The sequence below is a fragment of the Neofelis nebulosa genome, chromosome 3 (genome assembly GCF_028018385.1).
Source record: "Neofelis nebulosa isolate mNeoNeb1 chromosome 3, mNeoNeb1.pri, whole genome shotgun sequence".
In the NCBI taxonomy this organism is placed as follows: Eukaryota; Metazoa; Chordata; class Mammalia; order Carnivora; family Felidae; genus Neofelis; species Neofelis nebulosa.
This window is the reverse complement of record NC_080784.1, coordinates 162833805-162861646: the sequence shown is the minus strand read 5'-3', so window position 1 is coordinate 162861646 and position 27842 is coordinate 162833805. Positions and strand designations below refer to the sequence as shown.

The 27842-nt window shown below is 42.7% G+C and overlaps 1 protein-coding gene across 1 annotated transcript; it reads left to right on the top strand.

The window, feature by feature from the left end:
• The first annotated feature begins 57 nt into the window (after positions 1-57).
• TMEM165 (transmembrane protein 165) lies at positions 58-27842 on the top strand. Its single transcript, XM_058722560.1, has 6 exons — positions 58-532; positions 13381-13606; positions 21000-21175; positions 21934-22116; positions 26235-26340; positions 27016-27842. Exons 1-6 carry the CDS (start codon positions 320-322, stop codon positions 27090-27092), a joined length of 981 nt encoding a protein of 326 aa, XP_058578543.1. The 5' UTR covers positions 58-319; the 3' UTR covers positions 27093-27842.

The following is a 27842-nucleotide window of genomic DNA, read 5'->3' as shown; positions in this document are numbered from 1 at the left end:
GCCGAGGCGGACGCCCGGCCAATGGGAGGCCGTCACGGGCAGGGGCGGGGCCCGGAGGAATTGGGCTGGCCCGCAACCAGACAGTTGGCGGAGTCTTGTGGCCGCTGCCGGAAAAGGGGAGGGTCGAGCCGGCGGCTGCGACGCCGGCCTGCGCTAAGCCTCTCGCCCGCCCTTGCCTCTTACCGCATGGTGCCGGCTTCTCGCTAAGCTGGGGCGGCGAGGCGAGAGGGACGCACTGCCGGGGCGGCTCGGAGTCGAGGCTTCCCGTCGCCCGCACTTCCTCCTGTGGCGCCCGTGCGTGGCCGCCTCGGCCAGCGGGATGGCGGCGGCGGCCCGGGGGAGTGGCCGCGCATCGGCGCCCCGGCTGCTTCTGCTTCTGCTTCTGCTGCTAGCGCTGCTGTGGGCCCCGGCCGGCGTCCGCGCTGTCCCGGACGAAGACCTTAGCCTTCGGAACAAGGAACCGCCGGCGCCCGCCCAGCAGCTGCAGCCGCAGCCGGCGGCCGTGCAGGGCCCCGAGCCTGCCCGGGCGGAGGTGAGCAGGACGGGCCGGGCCGGCTGCGAAGCCGGTGCACCGGGTACCAGGCTCGCGGCCGCCGGGAGCGCCGCGCCCGGCCCCGGCTGCCGGCGGGGGGAGGGGAGCCCGCCCCGGCTCCTTGGGGTGGAGGCGGCGGAGGGCCCTTCTTCCCGGGTCGGGCCGGCCTCGCCCGGCTCTTTATGGGGGAGGGGATGGGAGCGCCCAGCAAGGAGCCCGCTGTAAACCTCCAGTCCGGGAGCATCGGGATGCTGCTGAGGAAAGGGCGTCTTGATGATCAGATGTGCCCTAAAGAGCTGCAAGTACTCGTTCCGGGTAGAAAGTTTGTAACAGAGGACAGTGGGAGGCTTTTCGTATTCCCTGAGGATGAGAACATCGGCCATTTCGTTGTTGAAAACGCTCATCCCCAGCTGCTTACCCAAATTCAGCTTTGTATGACCTGTGGTTTTTGCCAAATATATATGGATTATGAAGAGTGGCTCTCACTTTTTAAAAACGTGCTCTGGCTTGCAGAAGTAACCCTCAGGAACGCAGAGGAATAAGCTGTCTTTGACAGTACAGAGTGCTGCAGCGTACAGGATGCCAAAACTAAATTCATAAGCATACCAGAAAGAACCCTGTCCTTTGGCCTTATTAACGACTTTAATGTATGTTAATAGAATAACTTAGTCACTTGTGTCCAGAACCTCGGCGGCAATTTTAAATGTCTTCCCTGTATCGGGGAAGCTTTCTCCTCATTTCCAATTTGGACTCCTGAATTGAGGCCTCTGTGGTCTTTTCTGGTAGGAGAGGTTTGGCGCTCAGCCTCCCAGGCTACATTCGGCCAGTCGCCGCCCAACTAATCTTTCTAAAACTGAATTCTGTTTTACTTCTCAGAAATCCTCAGTGAATTGTCCCCACATACTGACTTCAGTCCATCCTCTAATGCAGGATGTTGAGGTTTCTTCCTGATGTGGCGCCCAGTCTTTTTTAGCCACGGCACCCTTGCTCAATACTCAAACCACTCTAACCTGAGACACGCCTTGTGCTCCAGGGCTAGTCTCCCAGATGACAGTCTCCCTAAAAAAGGCTTCAGTGAGCCTGGAGCCCACTGGTCAGAACCTTTCCCACCTTTCAGGAACCCGCAGACACCTACTGTCTGTGAAGACTTCCCCATAACTTCCAGTTTAAACGTGATTTCTCTCTTGCCTGTTACCCCTGGGCTCAGCTGACCCTGCTCACCTTTTCCACTTCTGAACTTGAACTGAAATGCTGATTCATGAAATGTATTCTTAGTGTTTATCATTTAGCTTTCTGTCTTTTAAAATCCTCATCTGTCATTAATTTACTACTTTCAAACAAGACTAGTTTGGGTGAAGTAACTTAGAGAGATTTTGAATGTAACTTTCCAGTCCTTTTCATCAGAGCTCTAGTCCTATAGTGATTTTTGAGATATAAATAGTGGTAGGTGTGGCTATTAATAATACCCGTTTAGGTGCCTGGTGGCTCAGTAGGTTAAGCATCTGACTGGTTCAGGTCATGATCCTGGTTTGTGGGTTTGAGACCTGCATCGGGCTCTGTGCTGACAGCTCAGAGCTTGGACCTTGCTTCAGATTCTGTGTCTCTTTCTCTCTTTCTGCCCCTCTGCCGCTCACGCTCTGTCTTTCTCTCAGTAAATAAATATTAAAAAAATTTGTAATAAAAAAAATAATACCCTTTTAGACAGGGAAAATCCAGACTTGTAAAATAAAGGCAGCAGTATGCAATGATTGTATTAAGTGGTCTAAAGGATGCTTGTCTTTAAAACTGGAGATGTGAAGGGAAGGGGCAGGCACAATCTAATGAGATTTTTGTCTTTAATATTTTGATATACAGTTGGCCCTTGAACAATGGGTTTGAAGTGCACGGGTCCACTTATACATGGATTTTTTTTCCATACAATACTATGAATAGTCTCTGTTTTGATTTTAACATTTTCTTTTCTCTGGCTTTGTTATAAGAACACAGTATTTAATACATACAACATACAAAATATGTGTTAATTGATATCAGTTTATGTTATCAGTAAGCCTTTCTGTCCACAGTAGGCTATTAGTGGTTGAGTTTTTGGGCAGTCCAAAGCTTTATGCAGATTTTCCAGTGTATAGTGGCTCAGCACCCCTAACCCCACACTGTTCCAGAGTCAACTGTTTTCTCAGTGGTTCTTTTAAGATAGGAATTTATTCTAAACTCTCTATTGTATGGTAGAATCTAATGATCTTGTTTTAATTATATTTTCATCTAACTTTGATATGGCTCAGATTTTTTTTCTCTACAGTACTACAGCATGTTAGAAGAGATTTTTCTGTCATGTTTTCTGAACTACTTAATATAAGTATCATTTGCTTTTGTTGTCCAGTTGGTAGAGGTAAGATATGGTCAGGGTTCAGTCTAATAACCATATAAGCAAGGGCCAAGCATTGCTGGATATCTGAAAGTTTCAACCATTTTGCTTTGTAGTTACATCCAGTAGATCTTTTAAAAAGGTAGGATATTTAAATTTACTTTTTTCATGCCACTGTGTAAGAGTGGACTTCTGAAAATGGAGGGGGGAAAAATCTCTCCTTTGTTGGTAGGCATTCAGGTGTGAGATGTAATAACATAGTTATATCTCCCAGGGTGCTTTGAAAGCAAGATAGCTGAACTCTTCTGATAGGGCTTTCTACATTGGGTATATATTTTTTTTTTTTCTATAACCAGGTAAAAAAGTTCACTCTCTAGTCCTAGTTACAAATAAACCTCAGTTTACAAAGCCATGGAAAGAGTAGTTGTTGACTACTTTGGGTCCTTTCCTTTATGCAGTTTATGCTTCTAGTGACTTACTCCGGTTTTTTTCTTATTCTTTCCCTGGACAGAGCATGTAATACAAGAAGCATTAAGTCCCTTTAGTTTAGGGAGATCAGGCAGTTTATAATTTGCTGTGTATTCTGGAAGTCCAAAGAGCTGCTCTGGTTGCAGAGCACTGTTGATAAAGCCACAAAAGCCTATTACCTCACCCAGTACAAATTCTTATTGTATTTCTGCTTTACTGTTTCTTGGCATTTGTTAATTTTTTTTTTAACATTTATTCGTTTTTTGAGAGACAGACAGAGTGTGAGTGGGGAGGGGCAGAGAGAGGGGGAGACATGGAATCCAAAGCAGGCTCTAGGCTCTGAACTGACAGCACGGGGCTCAAACCCACAGACTGTGAGATCATGACCTGAGCCAAAGTCAGACACTTAACCAACTGAGCCATCCAGATGCCCCTGTTTCTTGGCATTTCTTATCTTTGAACTTGTCAGAAGGACTTCCATGCAATATTTTAAACTTTTTCCCATTTTCATGAAGTTGCACTTCTGCTCCATCCAGCCCAACCTCCCACTTCTAGCCTCTTTACAGCGAAGCTAGAGGCTGTCAGGTGACTCTTGTCCTACTCTTGATTGCTGTGTCAAAATGAAGTGATAATTATGTTAATGAATTTATTTGGTGGTATTCTATCCATCAAAGCGATTCATTTAAAAAAATCAGTGAAACTAAATGCATTTGATACATTTCAAATCTCAATTTATAAATATATTACCAAACAGTAACATATATAAAAATAATGTTGTTAAACTCATTAAAACAAAATGTATTGGGGTGCCTGGGTTGCTCAGTTGCTTAAGCATCTGACTCTTAATTTTGGCTCAGGTCATGATCTCACAATTCGTGAGATCAAGCCCCATGTCAAGCTTTGTGCTAGCAGCGTGGAGCCTGCTTGGGATTCTCTCTCTCCCTCTCTGCACTCCCTTGCTTGCACATGCTCTTTCTCTCTCAAAACAAATACACTTAAAAAATGTATTTATGGGGTGCCTGGGTGGCTCAGTCAGTTAAGTATTTGACTCTTGGTTTTAGCTCAGGTCATGATCTCACAGTTCACGAGTTTGAGCCCCACATTGGGCTTTGCACTGAGCGTGCAGAACCTGCTTGAGAATCTCTCTCTCTCTCTCTCTCTCTCTCTCTCTGCCCCTCCCCTGTGTTCTCTCTCTGTATCTCTCTCAGAAATAAATTTAAAAAAATTTTTTTAAATGTATTTATAAATTCATATAAATATGAATTAACAAATAACATTAAAAATAAAATATTAAAAAATAAGGGCGCCTGGGTGGCTCATTCAGTTGAGCATCCAACTCTTGATTTCAGCTTAGGTCATGATCCCAGGGTCATGGGATTGAGCCCTGTGGCGGGCTCCATGCAGAGTTTGGAGCCTGCTTGAGATTCTCTCCCTCTCTCTCCATCCCTCTCCCCATCTCTTTCTCTAAAAAAAAAAAATAATAATTAACCATTCACAAATAAAAATAATTTACATGACAGTGAAAATTTATAATATAATTTTATCCTTTTTTAATACAATCTCTTAAAACCAGGTTTATCCGTGGTATCTTGTCTGTTTATTTTTTTTTATCTAATTCATTTTTTTTTTAAGTATATGAAATTTATTGTCAAATTGGTTTCCATACAACACCCAGTGCTCATCCCAAAAGATGCCCTCCTCAATACCCATCACCCACCCTCCCCTCCCTCCCACCCCCATCAACCCTCAGTTTGTTCTCAGTTTTTAAGAGTCTCTTATGCTTTGGCTCTCTCCCGTGGTATCTTGTTTAAGTTGCATGTATATTTTTGTGCACATTTTTCTACTTTCTGGAAAAGGCTTTTCTGACTGATACAATAAAATAATGGCAAGGAGACAGTTCTGAGCCCATTCTAAGCATTTTCCTCTAGACTTCTGTATCTCCAAATAATTTCACCTGTTGTGTGACAACTTTTGTTGAACAATTTTATTTTTGTGTTCTTGCTAGATCAGTCTCTTTCTGGGTAGCTGCCTAGATTTGGTTTCACAGGAAGTGTCTTCCTCTCTTCGCTGGTTTTGTCACGTGTAGCTGGAGATTCCCATCAAGCTTTCATGTTCTCGCCCTCACGTGTTCATTTGAACTGTAGGACTCAGTAGGAATTACTGTTTTCATTGTCATTTTCTTCTCTTGAAGGTCAGGAAAGCATAAAAGAGTACTTTTTAAATGAGGGAACTCCTCTTCCCCCCCCTCCCCCCGCCCCAGTTTTTTCATTTGAAACTAATTTTGAGTAAAGATGAGTTTTATTCAGCAATTTTTTTTTTTCAGTTATGAGGTGTTGACTCTGCTCTCAAGATGTAAATCATTTGCATCTCAAACCCAAATTAAAATACTGAAATAGTGGTTTCTATACCAAGGAAAACACTGGTGCTTCATTTCTTGCTTTGTTCTAATGTAACTGGATAGTGGATACCAGAATGCAGTCCCTGCATGCAACCCTCCTGTAACGCCAACATAAGTGCTTCTGTGCGCACACTTTCTGCCTCTCTCCACGTATGGGACAAGACTGGCATCCGTTCCGTGCCTCTGCTCTGTGTCCATGTGCCTGTTCTCTTCTGACTTCTGTACTTTCCTTCCTCAGTACCTCTATTCTCTCCCTTTCCTCGGCTCCTTCCTGTGTGCTGACACATGGCCGCAGCTTTTTCCTATTTGGTAAAGGGGAAACAAGGCTGTTAATTTAACTACTTGCCTGTGTTGGTTTCTCCTCTTCAGTTTTACAGACCAAATTTCTAACTAGGGATTTAGCGGCTTCTTCACTTTGCTTTAGTCTTTCCTTATCCGACTTTGGTTGCTGTCTTTTCATTGGAACTGTTTTTGAAGAATACCTAAAGCCTACCGACCTGCCTCCCCGAGGGGTCATTTTGCACTGTTAACCCTCCTCTTTGAGAGTCCTACCCCATTTTGGCTGTATGAACTTGGATCTTCGTAAGTTTCCATCTTCTTATGTTCATTTGGGATAATAGTTCTCAGGTTTCCGAGTATCAAGAAAAGCAATGAAAATACTTGGCATCTAGTTAGTCGCTCAGCGAATGGTGACTGCCCCCAACTGGACCATCTGTGGTGCTTGCCTGCCTGCTCTATAAATATCCAAGACAGTTTTGTTGTTCTTTTGTTTCCTCCTCCTCCTCCTTCCCTAAGTATAGACATTCTCTAAGTCTCATTGTTTCCACTTAATCTAATCTCCCTCTGCCTTGGAAATCTCTGCCTGCAGGGCTCTGGCTGATCAATTTAGGCTGCCAGCAGCCAGACACTTACCTTGAGGCTGTGCTGGCTTCAAATCAGGAATCCTGGTTCTGACTGCCTCTTGGAAACCTTCATTTGAAATGCTTTTTACCACCTCACGTTGAATGTGTCTGAAACCAAACCCCTTATTTTTATTCCTCTGTCCCACATGCTTTGTAGGAATACAAATATTTCTCCCAGTAAACCCAGCAGAAAACCTTACCATCATCTTTGATTCCGCCCCCCCCCCCCCCATTTAAAGTTATGTTGATGTTTTCCCTGTCCTTCAGGTGCAGAATTTTCCCTTACCTAACTTGTCTTCAACATTGGTCTTATGCAGCTGACCTCCTCATGAATTGGTCCAGTGGCTACCATTCTCTACTTTCTGCCCTGATCTGTTAGTCATAATGCCTTAATCATATTTGTGACATCTACTCAAACTTTTAAGGGCTTCTTAGTTGCCTCTGGGCCAGTCTGAACACACAGGATTTTCAGTCTGGGCTCAACTTATCTTTCTTATCTTACCCCAGCCATTCATCTGATGGTTTACTCCCCGTTCTCAGAACATGCCTGCATTCTTTCAAATGGTCAGTCCTGGGAATGAGGTAAGTGCATGCACCCCAATGTATTTTCAAGGTAATCACTCCGTGCGTGGCTCGTACTGAATCCTGCTGAGAATTTGAAGGAGGCTGATGAAATGAATTTCAGGGCCGACTTCCCCCACTGGCCAAAGGTTGCCCCACAGGTGTTAACTTCTCCATACTTCCGGGTAGTGAATAAGTACAGAGCTCTTACTTTTCTGGTTGGACCTGCCTGAAGCCAGTTGCAGCCTTCAAGGAACTAGTTCTCTGTAAGGGGGGTAAGAGATTGGGTCAAGAGATCTTTTTGAAGTGGTACACAACAGGTGTTTGTAATTATGTGCATGGTTAAAAAAATAAAAGCAACTCAAAAGTACAGAAGTATGTAGAGTGAAACAGTATGTCTCCTCCTCTGGTGTTCTGGTTCAGGGCTCTGCAAACTGCAGTTTACCACAGGCTCCTTGTCTTGTAAATAAAGTTTTTTTATTGGAACAGAGCCATGCCCATTCGTTAAAGTATTATCCATGGCTGTTGTCAAGCTGCAGCATCTGATTGGGTAGTTATCACAAAGACTTTGTGGTCCATGAGATTAAATATTTGGCCGTTTAAGAACACGTTTGTCGACCCCTATTCTAGTCATCCTGGTTTCTTCCCTGTAAACACCCACTGGTAACTGTTTGCTGAGATTTGGCATGCGATAACAACTGTATACATGCTATATACACCTACCTACCTCTGTGCCCCTCCACAGACATACATACGATGACTGTATACATAATGCATGCTTTTTTCCAACTTAAAAATATCTTACTGATTTTTCCTTATTAATATATATAAAAGATCCTGATTCCTCACTTATGTTTTAGAATATAGTATTCTAATAAGCTACCATTTATTTAACCAATTCCCTATTGATGGACATTGTGTTATTTCGTCTTTTATTATTACAAACTATAACATATTTATACATGCTTCTAATACAAAAAAATTAATTCCCTGAGTGTTCCTATCTTAAACTTTGTTTCAGTCATATGCCTGCCATGACACATTGTTCACAGTATGCATTCACTTTTACTTGAGGGGAACAGGATCATTAGGGGCTGGAGTTGTTGGGTTAGGCCTTTCTCATGAGGTTCTGTGTAAGTTGGATCTTGAGGAATCAAGATGAATAATGAAAAGGGGGTAGGAGGGGCAGTAGGGCTACATCGTTGAAGGCTTGTGGTTACCAAAACCTTCACGTGCTCTTGTGTTGCACTGCCCAGAACCAGAGCCATGAGCCATGGCGGTTCTTACGCACTTGAAACGTGGCTAGTTCACATTGAGATGTGTGTGAGATGGGTGTGGCAAGTAGATCGACAACAGTGTTTGAAGACTTAGTGTGGAAATAAAAATAAAAAGAATGCTATGCTTCCAGAGTAGTATCTTGGATATATTGGAAATATTGTTAAAAATAATTTTATTTGGGAGCTCCTAGGTGGCTCGCTCAGTTGGTTAAGCATCCGACTCTTGGTTTTGGCCCAGGTCATGATCTCATGGTTCTTGAGATTGAGGTCCGCATCGGGCTCTATGCTGACAGCATGGAACCTGCTTGGGATTCTCTTGCCCTCTCTCTTTGTCCATCCCCCGCTTGTGCTCTCTCTCTCTCAAATAAAGAAGTAGAAACTTAAAAAAAAAAAAAAGTTTTATCTTTTTACTTTTTAAAATGTGGCTACCAGAAAATTTAAATTATGTGGCTTGCAGTATTTTCTATTAATACTATTAATAATATTATTAATAATAGTAATAAATAAGCTCCTCTGGCTTATTTATCCTTCCATATGGACCGTAAGGCTCATTCTTAAAACAGTGAGGTAACATGATGAACCTAGTTTTACAGAGATTAAACTGGTTGTGTTGTGGTGTGCTGAGATAACTGTTTGTAGCTGAGCCCTTGCTGTGTCCTAGGCATCATCCTAACAGCTTTATGTGTTACTAACTCAGTCTTCACAGCAAGTCTGTAAATGTAGGTACCCCTCATCTTACAGTGGGGCTTGAGTCACAGGGAGGCAGACCTCCTGGCCCAAGGTCGACTGATAATGCCTTGGCTGTGGACCCAGGCATTTTGATAGCAGAGCACATACTAAACCATTACAAGTCACCCAGAAGGTGAGTTAGAAAAAGGACGTGCTCCTTGCACACAGTAAGCACTTAGGCATTTGACAGCAAATGCATGGTAGCTGATAATTTTCTGACCCTATTATTAGCACTTTAAGTTTTAAAAATTGACCTCCACAATACCCTGATACTTTGGTTTTACATTCTTTTCACCATGGTTGGCAGTTTCACGCTTATCTTTTTGGATATCCAAGCTGCAAGTTGAGTTTCTTGTGTTCTGTATATAGCAAGTTTTTAAGAGTATATAGTTTTTTGTTTTCTCTTGTCATACTCAGGAGGCAAGTTTTATTTTGTCGTCTTCATTTTTCACAGAGCAACAGAGAGGCGAAGTAATGTGGCCAAGGTTTTATAGCAGGGAATTATAAAGCCATAAAAATATGTAGTTTTGGTCACTGTTTTGTTTTTAAAAGTAAACATTTTCTGTTGAGCTTGGACCTAATTGATCATAAACAACGTACATTTATTCCTAAACATTTTCTTGGATTTCAGATGATACATACTTTACAGAGACGTTTCTTCATACAAAAGGTGTATCAGAGAGGAGAATGGTTGCATTAATGAGAGCCAAGTTGCAATGCTTATATATATTTTTTTTGATGCTTAATGACTGTAGAGTATTTGAAGAGAAAGGAAGCTCATTTTTAAAGAAACATCAGCATAGATGGAACTAAGATGGTAATGGAGAGAAGGCCAGAATTTCTGTGAATGGTACTTCTTCAAGAGCCGACTTCCAAGGCTGTCCTTCTTGATTTAGTCCTAATACCAAATATTTTCTAAAATGTTAAATTTCCCCAGTTTGTAGCTCAAAGTTGTAGTCTCATAAATGCTTAAATCTTGCTGATCTTCACTGTGGAATGGGACAAGTTTACGTTGTTAGTTGAGGAATGACATGCACACTGAGAATTTTCCTGTAAGTGGTCCTTCTCTTCCCTGGAATGCTGACCTTGAGCAGGGAATTTCCTACCTTCTCTAGCAGCCCAGCTCGGCTTCAGGTGGCTCTCTGGGGGTAGAAATCTTTTCCCTGTGTTAAGCTCAAACCTGCCACCAAACCTGCTACCTGTGACGTTTGTTTTAAGTTTTATTTATTTATTTTGAGAGAGAGAGTGCGCATGTGCGTAGGGGAGGGGAGGGAGAGAGAGAAAGAGAGACAAACAGACACATACACACATAGAGAATCCCAATGTGGGGCTCAAACTCATGAACCCTGAGCCAAAATCAAGAGTCAGAGGCTTAAATGACTGAGCCACCCAGGTGCCGCCCTCCCCCGGTCCCCTGGGACTTTTTTTTTTTTTTAACGTTTATTCATTTTTGAGAGAGAGAGAGACAGAGCACGAGTGGGGGAGGGGCAGAGAGAGAGGGAGACACAGAATCTGAAGCAGGCTCCAGGCTCTGAGCTGTCAGCACAGAGCCCGACGCGGGGCTCGAACTCACGGATCTCGAGGTCATGACCTGAGCCGAAGTTGGACACTCAGCCGACTGAGCCACCCAGGCGCCCCCCCCCACCCCCCCACCCCCGGGCCTTTTAGTTCTACCTCTTGCGATCATACAGAGTAAATACACACATAGAGACTTTTGCGGTTATTGGAACAGAGGCCCCCAGTCCTTCCTAATCCCTCATTTGATTGTTTTGGAGCCTGAGTTGGCAAACTTTTTTTAATGACCCAGATAATACTTTAGGTTTTGAAGCTACTTAAGGTCTCTGTTGCATAATTTTCCTTTCCTTCTTCCAGCCCTCCTCTTTCTGTCCCTCTTTGTTTTTATTTTTTGCAACCCCTTGAAAATACAAAAAACACTCTTAGCTGACACAGGCTGGACTTGGCCCCACGGTAGCTTGCCAGTCCCTGGTTTTAGAGCCTCTTCTGTCTGGGATGATCTTTGGGGGGGCAGTGCCTTCTTCATGGTGCTGCCCCAGAGCCATACAAAACTTCGGTAAGAACTGAGCAGCATAGAATAATGGATTTGCCACTATTTCAAGTACTTGAAGTGCCTGTTGCTTGTTTTGAGCTTGGTCACGTTTTCAGCTTAAAATGACCTTATTAATGCTGACCAAGACTTCGGTTTATCTTTTTTATTAGACCACATTACATCTCCTAGGATATTTTTAGACTTTAGCCTAGGACCATCCGTATATACAGCTATCTATGTCTATTTTTTTAATAGTTTTTAATTTTTTTATTGAAGTGAGGTGGACACAGTGTTATGTTCGTCTCAGGCGCACAGCACAGGGACTCAACAACTGTGTTATGCTACCTCACAGGTGTAGCTGCCATCTGTCACCATGCGTGGCTACCATAGTACCATGGCTATAGTCCCTGTGCTGTTCCTTTTAGTCCCGTGACTTATTCACTCCATTTTGCCCATCCCCCTACCTCCAACTCCCTGGCAGGCATCAGTTCTCTGTAATAATGACTCTGTTCATGGTTGTTGTTTATCCATTTGTTTTGGTCTTCCACATGTGTTTGTCTTTCCCTTATTTCACTTAGCCTAATACCCTCTAGGTCCATCCGTGTTGCTGCACATGACAAGATCTCATCTTTTTTTATGGCCGAGTAATATTCCACTGTGTGTGTGTACCACATGTTTATTCATCCATCTGTTGATGGACACAGGCTGCCTCCCTGTCTTGACTATTGTCAGTCATGCTGCAGTGAACATAGGAGTGCATATATCTTTTCAAATTAGTGTTTTTGTTTTCTTTGGGTGAATACCCAGTGTGGAATTACTGGGTCTTAGGGTAGTTCTATTTTTAATTTCTTGAGGAGCCTCCATTCTGTTTTCCACGGTGGCTGCACCAGTTTGCATTCCCACCAGGCACATGAGGGTTCATTCCCATTTCTCTGCACCCTCACCAACACTTGTTATTTCTTGTCTTTTTTATTCTAGCCATTCTGACAGATTAAGGTGACACCTCATTACGGTTTTGATTTACCTTTTCCTGACGAGTGATGTGGTGCATCTTTTCATGTGTCTCTTGGCCATCTGGATGTCTTTGGAAAAAATACCTGTTCGGGTCCTCTGCCCATTTTTAATCAAATTATTGGGGGTTTTTTGGTGTTGAATAAGTTATATATTTTTATATCCAGTTATATTAAACCTCATCTTAGCTGGAGCCATTTCTTGCTCTAGTCTGTTGAGAGCTTTCTGGAACCTACTTTGTCCTCTAAAGTGTTAACGGAATTTCTCTCAGCTTTCCATTACCTGAATGCTTGATAAACATACCTGGCTCTTCCACTCAAGTTACAAGTAAAAATTTGAATGAGACATAGCTGAGAACTAAATCTCAAATCACAAATACTTAGAAAATAAGGTAGTTTTAGTATGGGGCTATAGCTGGTCTCTGCTCTTTTTTTAAAAAAATTATTTTGTAGACTTGTACTTGGATCTGCATTGTGGCATCCATCAGCTAGAGGTTTTGGTCATTACAGATGGCTTTCAGAGTGGGGCACCTGGGTGGCTCAGTCAGTCAAGCATCTGACTGCAGCCCAGGTCATGAGCTCCTGGTTTGTGAGTTCAAGCCCCGCATCAGGCTCAGAACCTGGAGCCTGCTTTGGATTCTGTGTCTCCTTTCTCTCTGTCCCTCCCTTGTTCATACTCTGTCTCTTGCTCTCTCTCAGAAATAAGTAAAAATTTTTTTCAGTGTTTATTTATTTTTGAGACTAAGACAGAGCATGAACGGGGGAAGGTCAGAGAGAGAGGGAGACAGAGAATCCGAAGCAGTCTCCAGGCTCTGAGCTGTCAGCACAGAGCTGGACGCGGGGCTCGAACTCACAGACCGTGAGCTCATGACCTGAGCTGAAGTCGGACGCTCAACCGACTGAGCCACCCAGGTGCCCCAACATTAAAAATTTTTTTTTAAAAATGGCTTTCACAGTGCTTAGGCAGGAAGTAAGTCTAATGGCCAGAAAAAACCTTAATTCGCATTCAAAAATAAAACAATTTTAAGTAATGATTTTTTTCAAGAAGTAACTGATACATACATATATATATATATTTTTTTTTTTTATTTCAGAAAGGATTTACACCAGCTGCCCCGGTTCATTCCAATAAAGAAGATCCAGCTACCCAGACAAATTTGGGATTTATCCATGCATTTGTCGCTGCCATATCAGTTATTATTGTATCTGAGCTGGGTGATAAGACATTTTTCATAGCCGCCATCATGGCCATGCGCTATAACCGGCTGACAGTGTTGGCTGGGGCCATGCTTGCCCTGGGCCTGATGACATGCTTATCAGGTGAGTGTGCTCTTTCCTCCTAATGACTTCAGTGGATTAAGGAGACAGCGTGGTGTGGGCCGTTGAGTCATGGAATCATCCAGCTAGTTGGGTTGCAGTTTGGTTCCCAGAGTTCCAGAATTTAGTAAACAGAATATGGTATCGGTACATAAACCGCTGAAAACCATGTTACACTTTTAAAGTTAAATTTTCAGCTATTCACAGCCAAGACACATACTTCTCATTTCTTCACTAGTTTTTATCCTTGCTATGACTGTGTGTATCCTGGCTTTTTTTCCTTTTCAGTCCAGATAGGTTTATATCTGATATCTTAGAAACAGGACTCAAATACATTTCAGGGACATGTTGGAAACCAGTAACTGTTGAAGGACATCTCGTAGTTACTGTGTTTGGTTACGCTGTTCTTACCCCATTATAATAAAGGGCTGAAATGTTCTTAGACTCCCAGTTTGTGTTTCTATTCTACAGGCTTCATTTTTTCAAAGAATTAGACCATGCGAAAGTAAACGTTAACACTAAATAATTAAACAGAGTGGAGTCTCTAAGTCCAAAGCCACCCCACGCTGGGAGGAAAGCCGGGAGCTTCCCCTTATAGCCAGACTTGGTTTGGAGCCTGATGCCGGGTAGTGGCCTAATGATAAGTTCCTTAACCTGCGAGCTTCAGTGTCCGCATCTGTAGAACAGAGAGGATAAAGCCTACTTCCCTTGTAGGGTTGTGGTCTGTGTTAAGTGAGATCCTATATTGCAGGTGCTCGGTCCTCTGCCCCTCAGCATCTCTCACATCTGAAGCTTAGTTCTTCATGTACAGAACAAGTTCTGTTTCTGGCTGCTTGGACACCCGTCCAAGTTAAAGTTGTTTTAAACCTAAAATAAAAGAGTATTTTACTGATTAAAATAATTTGACCACTTTACACATTTTAGAAGTTAAAGCATTAATCATATTTCATAATAAAAACAATTTTTTTCTTCCAAAGGAAATTCTGACACAGGAAATAGGAGAGTGGAGAGAGTTGTTAAGTGGTGAAGTCATCGTTCGGAAGGAGTATGAATAGTATCAGACGATTTTATTTTTTAAACTTCTGTCACTTTGAGGGTAGCTTGAAAGCTGGCCTCTCTGCCTGTTCCCTCCTCAGAACCCAGTGCCCTGGGCTCCCCCACCTCTTCTCTCTGGTCACTTCCTTTTCCTCAGCTGAGGGCCACCTTGGTCTCCTGCCCTGCCCTCACCTGTCTCCCCTTCCCGCTGGCCACGCTGCGCACCTGTGCTGTAGGCTGGTGCGGTGGTCTGCAGACTTTCCTTGTGTCTCATTTGGAAAAACTGCACCCCTCTCATGTGGAAGTTATCTAAAGCGTGTCATCTTAAGTTCAAGGGGTTGCAGAGATCTAATTTCTGGTATATTTTTCCTCATAGAATTTTACCCTAATGATTATGACTTTCTCCTTGAAAGTCTCTTATGGATCACACTGTCATTTATCTGCAGCAAAAATTTGCATATAAAGTGAATTTTAAAAGAGACTGATAGGGGCGCCTGGGTGGTTCAGTCTGTTAAGCATCCGACTTCGGCTTAGGTCACCATCTCATGGTCCGTGAGTTTGAGCCCCGCGTCGGGCTCTGTGCTGACAGCTCAGGGCCTGGAGGCTGCTTCGGATTCTGTGTCTCCCTCTCTCTCTCTGCTCCTCCCCTGTTCATGCTCTGTCTCTCTCTGTCTCAAAAATAAACATTTAAAAAAAATTAAAAAAAAAAAAGATACTGATAGTTTCCTTTGTTAAGTCTTCAAATGTTAATATTTTTTACAGATTATAGTTATTAATAGTACAGTTGATCAAAGCAAACTATATCACAAACTACATACATTCATATTACGTATATTTAGCTAATATATCACACTACCCAACACATTTTTTTAAAGTTTGGAAATGCATCTTTTAATGAAATGATAGAACTATTCTTTTTAAATTAGCTTATGTGTCCTTGGATGAATATTTCTGTTGATAGAATTAAGCAGGGTGTTGCCTCAGTTCTGATCTTTATGTTTTTAAAGCTTATTCCTTTATTTTGAGAGAGAGAGAGAGAGAGCGAGCACAAGTGGGGAGGGGCAGACAGAAAGGGAGAGAATGTGTTCTATCAGCACAGAGCCCGAGATGGGGCTTGATCTCACAAACTCATGGGATTATGATCTGAGCTGAAATCAAGAGTCATACGCTTAACCAACTGAGCCACCCAGGCACCCCTATTTTTTTTTAATGTTTATTTACTTTTGAGAGAGAGCTCAAGAAGGGGAAGGGCAGAGAGGGAGGGAGACACAGAATCCGAAGCAGACTCCAGGCTCTGAGCTGTCAGCACAGAGCTGGACACGGGGCTCAAACCCATGAACTATGATGTCATGACCTGAGCCAAAGTTGGACGCTTAACTGGCTGAGCCATCCAGTTGCCCCTACATGTTAGTCTTTTACTTAGGAGTACTTTGTTTAACTGGCTATATTTAGAAATAATTGAGAAAATTGAAATATTGTTCATTTGTGTGTACTTTTGCCAATAAAGGATTTTATTTAAAAATTGTATCACATCACATATTTTAAGTACATTTTTGCCAAAACCTTGGAGCTGCAGATATAGCTGATTCAGTTTATGGAAAATGTCTGCCACGTTACCTGATTGCTATAGCAGTTCTAGTAGGTCCATAGTAAATCATCTAATCCTGTGACTCTCGGTCAGAAAGCATTTGACTTGGTTTTTGAATTTAAATGAACATGATGGGGCGCCTGGGTGGCTCAGTCGGTTGAGCGTCCAACTTCGGCTCAGGTCATGATCTCGCAGTCTGTGAGTTTGAGCCCCACGTCAGGCTCTGTGCTGACAGCTCAGAGCCTGGAGCCTGCTTCAGATTCTGTTTCTCCCTCTCTCTATGCTCCTCCCCGGCTCACACCCTGTCTCTCTCTCAAGAATAAATAAAGAAAAAAAATTTAAAAAAAATTAATAAATGAACATGATATGCATCCCCGTGACAACAATCTGCTTTAGAATTCTTCTAAAATGGACGATAGGTGGCTGGATTAGGCATGGCACCCAGCTATGAGAGTGCCACAAGGGCGAAGTAAGACACCGAGGGCTGTAGTATTTCCTTCTGATGATCTCTTTGCTTCGTGTAACAAGACTCTGCCTTAGGGAACATGCATTGTTTACACTGGTTGGGGAATGAAAGAGGCACAATTTCTCAGTGAAAATTGTCATTCCTATCAAGGCCCAGGTACCCTATTTCTTTTCTTTTTTTTTTTAATGTTTGTTTATTTTTGAGAGACAGAGCATGAGCAGGGAAGGGGCAGAGAGAGAGGGAGACACAGAATCCGAAGCAGGCTCCAGGCTCTGAGCTGTCACCACAGATGTGGGGCTTGAACTCATGAACCATGAGATCATGACCTGAGCCAAAGTCGGACGCTTAACCGACTGAGCCACCCAGGGGCCCTGCAGGTACCCTAGTTCTAATGCCATGACCATTAGTTCCAACAAACATAATGCCATTATTTCTGATGTCATGACCTTACCAGAAACTTGAATAAGACAGGGAAGCCCCAAAGCCCTGTGTCTGATTTATGCCTTGATTGAAGACACCGGTAGTTTAGACCCCCTCTCTGCTGCCCGAGGACATCTATTTTTCCGTACTGTGGGGAAATGCACCATAGAAGGCTGGGTAAAAGGCATCCTTGTAAAGGAGACAGACGGCAACCAAGAAGGGATGTGAGAAAGGGAAGCCGGCAGGACTCCTTAACCACAAGCATGTTTTTAGGCAGATGAATTTTAGGAAAGAGAACCTATGGAAGTTGAACTTCTGGAAATAGATTCCTTTGCAAAATATTCATCTGTGTCCCCTCGTGAAGTCTTTGAGAATCTCTGGGAGTATGTCAGTCCCGGTTCGGAGATTGCACATTTGCAGCTCTTGTCTCTTATACGCCAGTGGAGGGCTAAGCATGGGGGGGCTGGGGCGGGGGGTCACATTCCTGCTCAGCCCCTCACTTAGCTGGGGGCATTTACCTAGCCCCTCTGTGCCATTTGACAACAGCATGATGAGAATCCTGTGTACTTCAGAGGTTTTTTTTTTAATGTTTTTATTTACTTTAAGAGAGAGAACGTGAATGGGGGAGGGATAGAGAGAGAGGGAGAGAGTCCCAAACAGGCTCCGCACTGTCAGCATGGAGCCTGATGCAGGGCTCAATCCCACGAACGGTATCATGACCTGAGCTGAAATCAAAAGTCGGACGCTTAACGGACTGAGCCCCCCCAGGCGCCCCCATGTTAGAGTAGAGTTTACTACTCTGCTCTTCCTCCTCATATTCTGAGCACACACTGCTCTTTCTCCCATTTCACTCCTTAGCCACTTGTAATCTGATTTCTGCTTCTGACATCTTTGCAAAGGCTTCAGTAACCAGCTTCCCTTATTAGAGCTCAGTTTTCATTCCAGTGAGCCCCCGCAGGCCACATTCACGGGCATTCCCCACCATTTTATTCTCTTGGCTTCTATGACACCATGTGCTTATCGTTATATTTCTGTTTCTCTTCGAAAACACTTTGTACCAGTAAATATTCACATCCCCCACCATTGTATCCTTGGCCCATTTTTTTCCCCTTCACACTAATGTCCTTGTGCTGAGTGTTCTCAGTTTAATTACCTAAAACTCTGTGAGTCCCATATCTCTATCTTCACTCCAGATTTTTCTTGGAACTTCAGCACTGCCACGATGTAGAAGGACCAGTACGTTTGTAGCTCTGTTCTGACTGGTTGCAAAGTCCATGCTTAATGAGAAGTAACATCTCACTGTTCCCAGAGCAAAAGTGCTTGAGTATCTGAGGGAAAGTTTCCAAAGAAATAGGAAATAGAGGGAGAGTAACCAGGAGAAGAAAAAGTTACAATGCCAAGTAGTTTTTTTGCTCTCCCATGGAGATGTCAGGCAGAAGGCAGAAAAGATGGCTCTATAAGGATCAGTAGGTATCAGGGTGTTTTCATTTTAAGACTATCTGAAGATAGAAGGAAAACTGAGTTTAGGAGATTTAAAAAGGCTCACTACATTCCATTTTTAAATTTTAAAACCTTTTATGGAAAATATTTTAAATTTACAAAGTTGCAAAAATAAAATAGTACAAAGAACACCTGTACACCTTTTATACAAAATCAGTGTTGTTAGCATTTTACCCCAGTGCTTTAGCCTGTGTGACTTACCTGTCTATATCTAAGTAAAATTATATGTGTAGTTACATACATAATTTATATATTTATATATATATGACATGTACATGTTATATATGCAGATACATAAAGTAGATAAATATACACATATATCTTCATATACAGGAATAGATGGATACATGCTTTACCATCTGTATTTTAGTTTTGTCAGTTGATTTAATATCCTCTGTAGCAGTTTTTCCCCCTACCATAGAGGAGGAGCTAGTCTAGGTCAGGTATTACATTTGGGTCTTACTAGTTTGTTAGTCTTTTTTTTTATTTTAAGTTTTTTTATTTTTAGAGAATGTGTGAGCTGGGATGGGGCGGGGGGGGGGGGGCGGTGAGAGAGAGAGAGGGGGAGAGAGAGAAAGAATCTTAAGCAGGCTCCACACATGGGGCTCCGACCCAGGGCTCTGACCCCACAACCCTGGGATTGTGACCTGAGCCAAAATCAACAGTTGTACCCTCAACCAACTGAACTATCCAGGTGCCCCTCTTTTTTAGTCTTTTAATCGGAAACACTTCGACAGCCTTTTCTTGTGTTTTACGATATTAACATTTTTTAAAGAAGACAGCCCCTCCCCTTTTAATGGATTGCTTCTCATTTTGTGTTTCTCTGCTGTTTCCTCATAATTAGATTAAGGTAATGCATTTTTGACCAGAATACTGCATAGGTGATATTTGTCCCTCTGAGAACGTCACATCTGGAAGAACAAGATGTCCGTCTGTCCCTCAGTGACGTCAAGATTTTTCTTGTGTCCTGTCTTTTTCTCTTTCCCTGCAACTAATATGCAGTCTTTAGGGAGACACTTTAAATAAGACTGTACGGACCCCCTGTTCCCCATTGTTTAGGGTTAATGATTCTTCCATGATCTCAATTTACCTTGATAATTGCAGAATGATGGCTTTCTGATTCTAGTAGCCCATCCCCGTGTCCAGTGGGCCTGGCATACTACGCTCACAGAGCTCTCCTTCCCATCCCACTCGTTTGTCTCTTTGTTGTCAGTATAAACTTGGGGATTCATTGTTTTCAGTCGGTTATAATTAATTACCTAATTATATTGCTTCAATTGCCCCGGATTTGGCTGGGGGAAGCCCCTCCAAGCCAGCTCCCATGCCCTTGCGTCATGTTCCCATCATTGGTTTTGCTCCTCCGTACTTTCTAGTACGACAAGATAGCACAAGTTCAGCTTGTACCTGGTCTGCATAGGCCTGGAATTAGCCATTTTTCTGAGGAGGCTTTTAGTGGGGAGTGGTGTGAGAAGCCAAGAATGGATGTCAAGTGGCCTCATTACTGAGATGTCTTTGCTTTTTGGCCTTTTCACTGGATAGAGCTAGAAAATAATAGGTCTGTATTGTGTGTGTACATATACATATATACAAACGTATATGTTTATACATATAATTAGAATGTAGACATACACATAAGCGTAGATGTGATGTGTTTCTAAACATGATTTTAAAATCTTGCATTTTGTAATTATAGTGACCTGGGACTATTTTACCTGTGCAGTTATACATTTGGCGTTCATCCAGATTTTGAAGTGTTGTACCCATTTTATAAAAAGAGCATGTGAAGTAAAGGATAATTGCATTTATTATTTGTATGAAAAATCTCCTCTGGCCCTTCTCTAGTTTTTAAGTTTTAACTACTGAACTGATAACGCTGGTATAAGTGTGTTTCATGGTTAGGATTTGGGTTCTTGATACAGTTCAAGGTTTTTTTGGTATAACTTATACAGTGGTCCTCTTTTCTTTAATGGTAGGAAAGAACGATACTGAATAAATTGAGTCTGTTGTAAATGTTATTTTAGGGTATGTTATAGCAATGATTTGTTTTCTTTTACCAGATATATTGAAATAATTACAAAGGAGCAGAGTTTGAATCATACCTATCATTTGAGAATCTTGTCATGATTCTTCACTAAAGAAGTTTGCAATTTAAAGACTTGTGATGAAGAAATATCACTTGCGTATGAAAGTGGTATAGCTTCCAGGTTACAAGATGTCCGACTCCTTAGAGGGCATCAGAGTTAACTTTCTACCTAAAGTTGACATGACATGTGGCAAGCCGGGTTATTATGTTTTAGATGAGCTTTTCCTTGAGGACAATGTTCAGTTATGATTTCTCAGAATTATGAGACGCATGCTAATTGTCCATACTCTGCATTTTCTTCCAGTTTTGTTCGGCTATGCCACCACAGTCATCCCCAGGGTGTATACGTACTATGTTTCCACTGCATTATTTGCCATTTTTGGCATTAGAATGCTTCGAGAAGGCTTAAAGATGAGTCCAGATGAGGGTCAAGAGGAACTGGAAGAAGTTCAAGCAGAATTAAAGAAAAAGGATGAAGAAGTAAGTCATGGCGCTCCTAAATGTCTGGACCGAAAAAGCACTCCACTGAGAATAAGTATTATCCGGAGGTTTTCCATGGTTATCCGTATCTGAGTGATATATGTGGGCTCCTCAAAAGAAGTTAAAAAAAAAAAAATAGAAGCTTGTTTTGCCCACTTTGCATTCTTAGAGCTGTCTGTGATAAGACGCTGAGTGAACGGGGATGTGGTAGAGTGTCAACCTCATGGGATGAGGTTCCTCAGGGGATTATAAGCTCTTGCAAAGCAGGAGCTGTAGTTTGTATTTTACAAGTTTCTTCCCACAGCATTTAGGATAGTAAGTGATCAGTAAATATTGGTTGATTTTGTGGTGGAGGAACGGAAGAATTGAGAATATAGTGTGTGTTGCTGTGTGAGACCAGTGGTTCAAAAGAGAAGTTTGGGGTCACGTAATTTTTTTTTAATGTTTGTTTGTTTTTAAGGGGCGGGGGCGAGGGGCAGAGAGACAGGGAGACACAGAATCCGAAGCGGGCTCCAGGCTGTGAGCTGTCGGCACAGAGCCCAACGTGTGGCCGGAACCCACAAACTGTGAGATCACGACCTGAGCCAAAGTCGGACGCTTAACCGACTGAGCCAGGTGCCCCTGGGGTTACATAGTTTTAGTTTCTTGGAGCATAGTCCATAGAATTTAAGCAATTTTTAAAAGAAAGATTAAGTAATTTTGTACTCTTTTTATTTGTCTGCTGGGACTGCTTTCTCTCTTTTTTCTTTTTAATTTAGTTTCAACGAACTAAACTCTTAAATGGACCAGGAGATGTCGAAACGGGTGCAAGCACGACAATACCCCAGAAGAGATGGCTGCATTTTATCTCCCCCATCTTCGTTCAGGCTCTCACACTGACATTTTTAGCCGAATGGGGTGATCGCTCCCAACTAACTACGATTGTTCTGGCTGCTAGAGAGGCGAGTAATACTTGAGAAATGACTGCTTCTGTATTATTGTTAAAACTAAGCATAACACTGTTACTTCACTCCACAGGACCCTGAACAGTCCATGTGGGCCAAGAGACTACTTCATATGTTAGACTATTTTCTAATCCCTAATAATCCCGATTCTCTTTAAAATGAACGGTCTCCATCTTCTGCAGGCAGATGGTGTCCTGTGGCCCAACCTAACTGCCATCTTTGGACTTCTGTTTACTCCTCTTCCCTCCGGGTTTGCTGGAGTGATAGATACCATGGCAGTTGTCTTGACTCGGTTTTCTGGCTTTTCTTAGAACTTCAGTGTTTCAGGGGTTACTTTACAAAATACTATTCAGTGGAAAATCCAAAACAGCCTAAGTGTCCAGCACAAGAGAAATTAGTTCATTCATTTACTAATTTCTACATAGCTCTGGGAATATTCACTCTTTGGTGAATGGAAGATTCAGGAAATCAAAATGTTCCCAGTGCTTATCTCTGGGTAGTGCAATTACAGTTGACTTGTTTCTGGATATACAATTTGCTAATCTTAGCCCCGGAATACTAAGGTGTGGAATGGTAAGCTAGGGGAGACTTGTGCTCACCTTGTCCTGCCCTTTGCTCTAAAGATGCACAACCTGAGGTCAGAGACACCTGGCAGCTTGTCCAAAGTCATAAGGTAGTTGGTAGCAGTGGCAAGGACTAGAAGCTGTGGCTCTCAGCCTTCTAGCATCTTCTACCATATCTTGTTCATAGATATCAAATGCCACTTATGTAAAAGCTAGCTTTTGGGGGGAGGTTGTTTGCTTTTAAAATTATAATCTTTATTTCTTTTGAGAAGAATTAGTAATATTTTACATGAGGTGTCTTATTGTTCACACAGGTCTGTTAAGATCTGAGGAGATGGTTGTGGAATGCAGTACTGTGGAGACTTTTCAGTCTCTTGGTGATCTTAGCTGAGGGAGTGTCTCTGTTAAATTATTGTTTTTATCTGATGGTAGGATTTAGATAACAAGCGTGATTTGAATTTGTCCTTAACTCCTAGGAGATGCCTACCATACAAGAGCAAGTTCCTTAACATAGGCCACAGTTTAAAATACAGAATGAGGGACGCCTGAGTGGCTCAGTCAGTTGAGCCTCCGACTCTTGATTTCAGCTCAGGTCATGATCTCCTGGCTTTGTGGGATCAAGCCCCATGTTGGGCTCTGCACTGACAGCGTGGAGTCTGCTTGGGATTTTCTCTGTCCCTCTCTTTCTTCCCGCCCCCCCTCCCCCGAAAATAAATAAATAAATAAATAAATAAATAAATAAATAAATAAATAAATAAAACATTTAAAAAGAAAAAAAGAGAAAATATAAAACAAGTTGCAGGCCCGGACCAAGGGTGGGGACGGGGCTATTTGGTCAGAGAAGCATCAAAAATGTTGTATTGAAAGAAAAAGAGGAACTTGGTTTTTTCACTTGAGTCCTGTATTTTAAAACTTCCTTTTAAAATGTCACTGTAATGGCCGTGCCCTGTAGTTTTCTTCATTCTTAGCCTGTTTTAGCGGCTTTCAGATTGTCAGCATTGGGACTTGAAACAAAGTCACCTCTTTCTGTGGTGGTGGGGACAGTGGTGGTGGTCCTGCCAGTGAGAGCTGTCATGATGGCAGAAATCACTACGTTTTTCTTCATCCTGTCGTCTGTGTGGCACAGACTGTGAAAGGTCCAGATCTGCTGTCCATGTCAGCTCCCTTGGTCTGCCGCAGTCTAGCAGCGTGGAGTGAGTCCTCAGCTGTGTGACCGCGTTCCCGCACCATTTCCTTGTCTGAAAATGGGGCATTTCCCTACTTCGTGAGATTATTCTGGGGATGAAACAAGATGATGTACGTGGAGTCCCTGGTGCAGCGCCACCGGCCACCAGCACCGTGGGGATACTGCGAGCTCTTCAGGGGCAGAAGCCAGCTTGTCTGTTTCCCTTAACATTCCTAACCTTTTCTGGGTAGTTTTTTTATATAAATTATGCTGAGATGCAGTTCAGTCCATTTTAGTCTGAACTCTATTTCTTTGTTTCCAACTGAATTTAGTGTCCTTAATTAGGTACTAAGCAAAAAAAAAAAAAAAAAAAAAATGGGGGATGAGGTTCCAGGGTCAAATGAATTTGGCAAATAACAAAGACCGAAAACTTCTGTTTTAAAGGAACTTTTAAATTTTATTCAATCCAGTGACTGTTCAAACACCACTTTGAGATAGAGTGACAGCATCTTCACGGATGCCAGCTGAGAAGTTTGAATACACAGAACGAGCAGTGCGGCCCCGCTCTGCCACACGTGGTTCGCAGAGGTGTCTGCGTCTCTTCCGTCCACGCTCTCAGTGGCAGTCCTGTCCCTGCTGGGTTCCGGATCACAGCCCCATGTCTCCACTCCGTTGCTTAAACCTTTGCCTTTCTCCCAGCCCTGCTGTGAGCATTTTAGCACGTAGGAGTCTTTCTCATCTGCAGTTTCACACCTTACTGGATTCTGCTTCCCTTGCAGACGCCAGCCTCTCCGTCCCTCCCCCCGGTCTCGAAAGGCCGGGCTCTGATGGCAAACACGAGTTGCTCTACTTTCTTGGTTTCTAAACGCACCGGACCCTAGTTTCTGACCTCATCGGGAGGGTTGATGGGGGCTTCGAGTTCCCTGCAGCCACCCACAGGCCCCTCAGTGCTCCTCTTGGGAGGCTAATTGTCTGACTCCCTCCAGAGTCTTCTTTGGGCTCCTCTCCCTCCGTCATCCCTTCAGTGTTGCTTTTCTTACTGTTATGTCGTCCTCGGCATCTTCGTCTGCATTCTCCCTCCTAGGGCCGTTCTCTTCAGTCCCGTAGCTGCTTCACCATTGAACCCAACCGACTCCTGAATTTCTCCCACTTTTAACTCCTGTCAGCACCCATAAACCCTTTCTTCACTCCTTCCCCCCCCCTCTTTTTTTTTAATGTTTATTTTGAGAGAGAGAGCACGAGAAGGAGATGGTCAGAGAGGGAGAGAGAATCCTGAGCAGGTTCCAGACTGTGAGCACAGAGCCTGACGTGGGAATCAGGGCCTGAGGGGAAATCAAGAGTTGGACGCTTAAATGACTGAGTCACCCACGTGCTCTGAATTCAACTTTTTGAGTCATGTTGGTATTATCATAATTCATCTAGAGGACTATAGGTGAGAAGTATGGGTGTCATACCTGATTTTTCTCTTCTGTAACACCTATCACTAGGGTGTATCAATTCTGCCTCCTTAATTCTCAAATCCGCCTGCTTTTCTCTGCTTCCAGTCTCCCACCCCAATCCAGGCAACTGAGCGCCTTGCCTTCAATCTTGTTCCCTACCAGCTCATTCTCTGCACTAGACTTTTAAAGCATATACCTCCTGTTCTGTCACTCGCCAGCTAAAAACCAGTGTGTCTTAAAGTCTAAACTGTAAGCCTGTCGATAGGGTCCTTCATGAGCTGGCCTCCACCTAGGTTGATGGGATACCTCTCTTGTGACTCATTGGTTCTCTCTGGAAATGTGTGTTAACCTTTTCTGCAGTTGTCTCTTATTGCTGGCCTTTTGCCTTCTAGGATGTTCTCTCCTCCACAAAGTCAAATTTTCCTGCTAGTCCTTCAGAGGTATTCTTTCTGGAAATTTTTCACTGGTCTTCCCAGTCTGAGGGACTCCAGTTTGCTCTGGCAGCAAGGATTTAGGGAATGAATACCGTGTTCCTGGCTCTGAGTTGAAGCACCGAAGACACAGTGGAGAGAAGGGGAGGCCGGGTCTGTAAAGGCTTGCCTTGTTTCCTCCTAATAGCAGACACTACCTGAGTGAAGAGAGGTCTGGGGTGAGTCCCCTCAGCACTTGTCACTTAAGAGCTAAACATGGCCTGAATGGTGACAACTGCTGCCTGCTTGAATCAGCATTATTTTGATCTTAGAAATTTGTCTGCTTTTAGCTCGATTCCTGGATATGATTGCAAATATTCCCTCAAGCAGCTATTACAATTTTCCTACCTCACACACCTGAGTTTTTAGACGTGTTTAGGCTTTGCTATTCATCTCCATTTTCAGTGGCTAATAGTTATCTTTCTCAGGCAACAGTTTCAACTGCTTTTAAATTAATGTTAGTCACGCTTGCTTCCAGGACCCGTACGGCGTAGCAGTGGGTGGGACAGTGGGCCACTGCTTATGCACCGGACTAGCAGTCATCGGAGGAAGGATGATAGCCCAAAAAATCTCTGTCAGAACCGGTAAGTCTTTTGTGCTTTAAATTACGAAGAAAATATCATGTAACTCTTAGAATTGCTAAGAGATTAGAAAAAGAGCTGGTTCTTAGTTGTAACATTCTGGAGTACACTTGGTTACTGCTGTTGCAAACGTGGACTGTTTTTCACATACGTAGATGTTAGTAAAATACAAGTTCATCTGAAAGCCTTACTGGATTTTTGGTAGCTTTCTGTCAACGTAAGTAAAACAATCATCGTGTTGGAAATAAAACTTTCTGGCCTTAAAGGTGTGTCTTAGAAGATAGGGATTCGTAGGTGGAGACCATGTTTATGGATTCCACCTAGGAGAATTTCCTGTGTAGCTGCTAGGGCCTAAAAATGGAATACAGAAGTCTCTGCTTGTCAGAGATTGTTGAACATTCATTTTAATAACTGGGTTTTAAGATGAGTTACAGTCGTATTGCTGCTTATCAGCACTGTCTCAATTTCAACACTTTCATCTCTCGAGACAACACTGGGGAAGCAATGCACTCTTATTGTACAGTCAGGCATATTACGTATGCTTTGCTTCACTTAATGGGGCCTGAATGCTTCTAATTTCTTTTCAGGGTTTACCAGATTGGAAGAGTAATGGGCAACACCTTAGCTCCCTCCTAGAGGAATTTTGCCTTATTTCACTTTGTTTCTCTTCTCTTACAGTGACGATCATAGGAGGCATCGTATTTTTGGCGTTTGCATTTTCTGCACTGTTTATAAGTCCCGATTCTGGTTTTTAACAAGCCGTTTTTTAATTTGTATTTAAAGATAGGTAACTCTTGTCTTTATGTACATAGTGTGCATTATAACTAAAAGTGACGGAGAAGACATATTTTGTAGCATTGATTTGCCAGTTTGACCCATTTAAAGAAAGTATAATGTCCAAAAGAAATAATCATTGCTTCTGTTTGCAACATGGATTTTTAAAAGAAACCAGGTATCTAAGTGTGGATTTTTCTTTTCTCCAGCACAATTATGTTGATACGGTCGCCTTTCTTTTAGTTATTTGTGGGAGAGGGCATACATAGAACCATTGTGCGACGGGGTCTACCCTTGATTTTCTTTTAGTACTGACCCCTTTATGAGGAATATACATTTTATCCTGGATCACTGAGCTGTTTTTAAGATAACGCCTTAACATTTTTCTTGAGGGAGGAATGAATTGATTTTTATCTTTTAAAATATTTCCTTAAGCCAGTAAGCAGTTTAATCACAAGTCTTTTAAAAATCAGTTCTTTTGTTTTTGTTTTTGTTTTAAAGAGGAACATATTACTGTTATAACATGGCAAGAATTGTTTGCCAGGTTCATTCTCCACCCCCCACCCCACCCTTTTTTTTTAATTGGGTAGGAAACCCAATATAAAAACAGTCAATATTTGACAACGTGGAGTTACTAAATTAAAAGAGAATACCGAGTGTATTCGTATTTTTTCTATATTGAATAAACAATGTAACATAGATACGATGTAAATAAAAGTGGTATGACCAGA

Coding starts and splice junctions, on each gene's coding strand:
- TMEM165 (XM_058722560.1), top strand. CDS start 320: ATGGCGGCGGCGGCCCGGGGGAGTGGCCGCGCATCGGCGCCCCGGCTG. Junction 533..13,380: donor CCGAGCCTGCCCGGGCGGAG/GTGAGCAGGACG, acceptor TTTTTATTTCAG/AAAGGATTTACACCAGCTGC. Junction 21,176..21,933: donor TAAAGAAAAAGGATGAAGAA/GTAAGTCATGGC, acceptor TTTTTAATTTAG/TTTCAACGAACTAAACTCTT.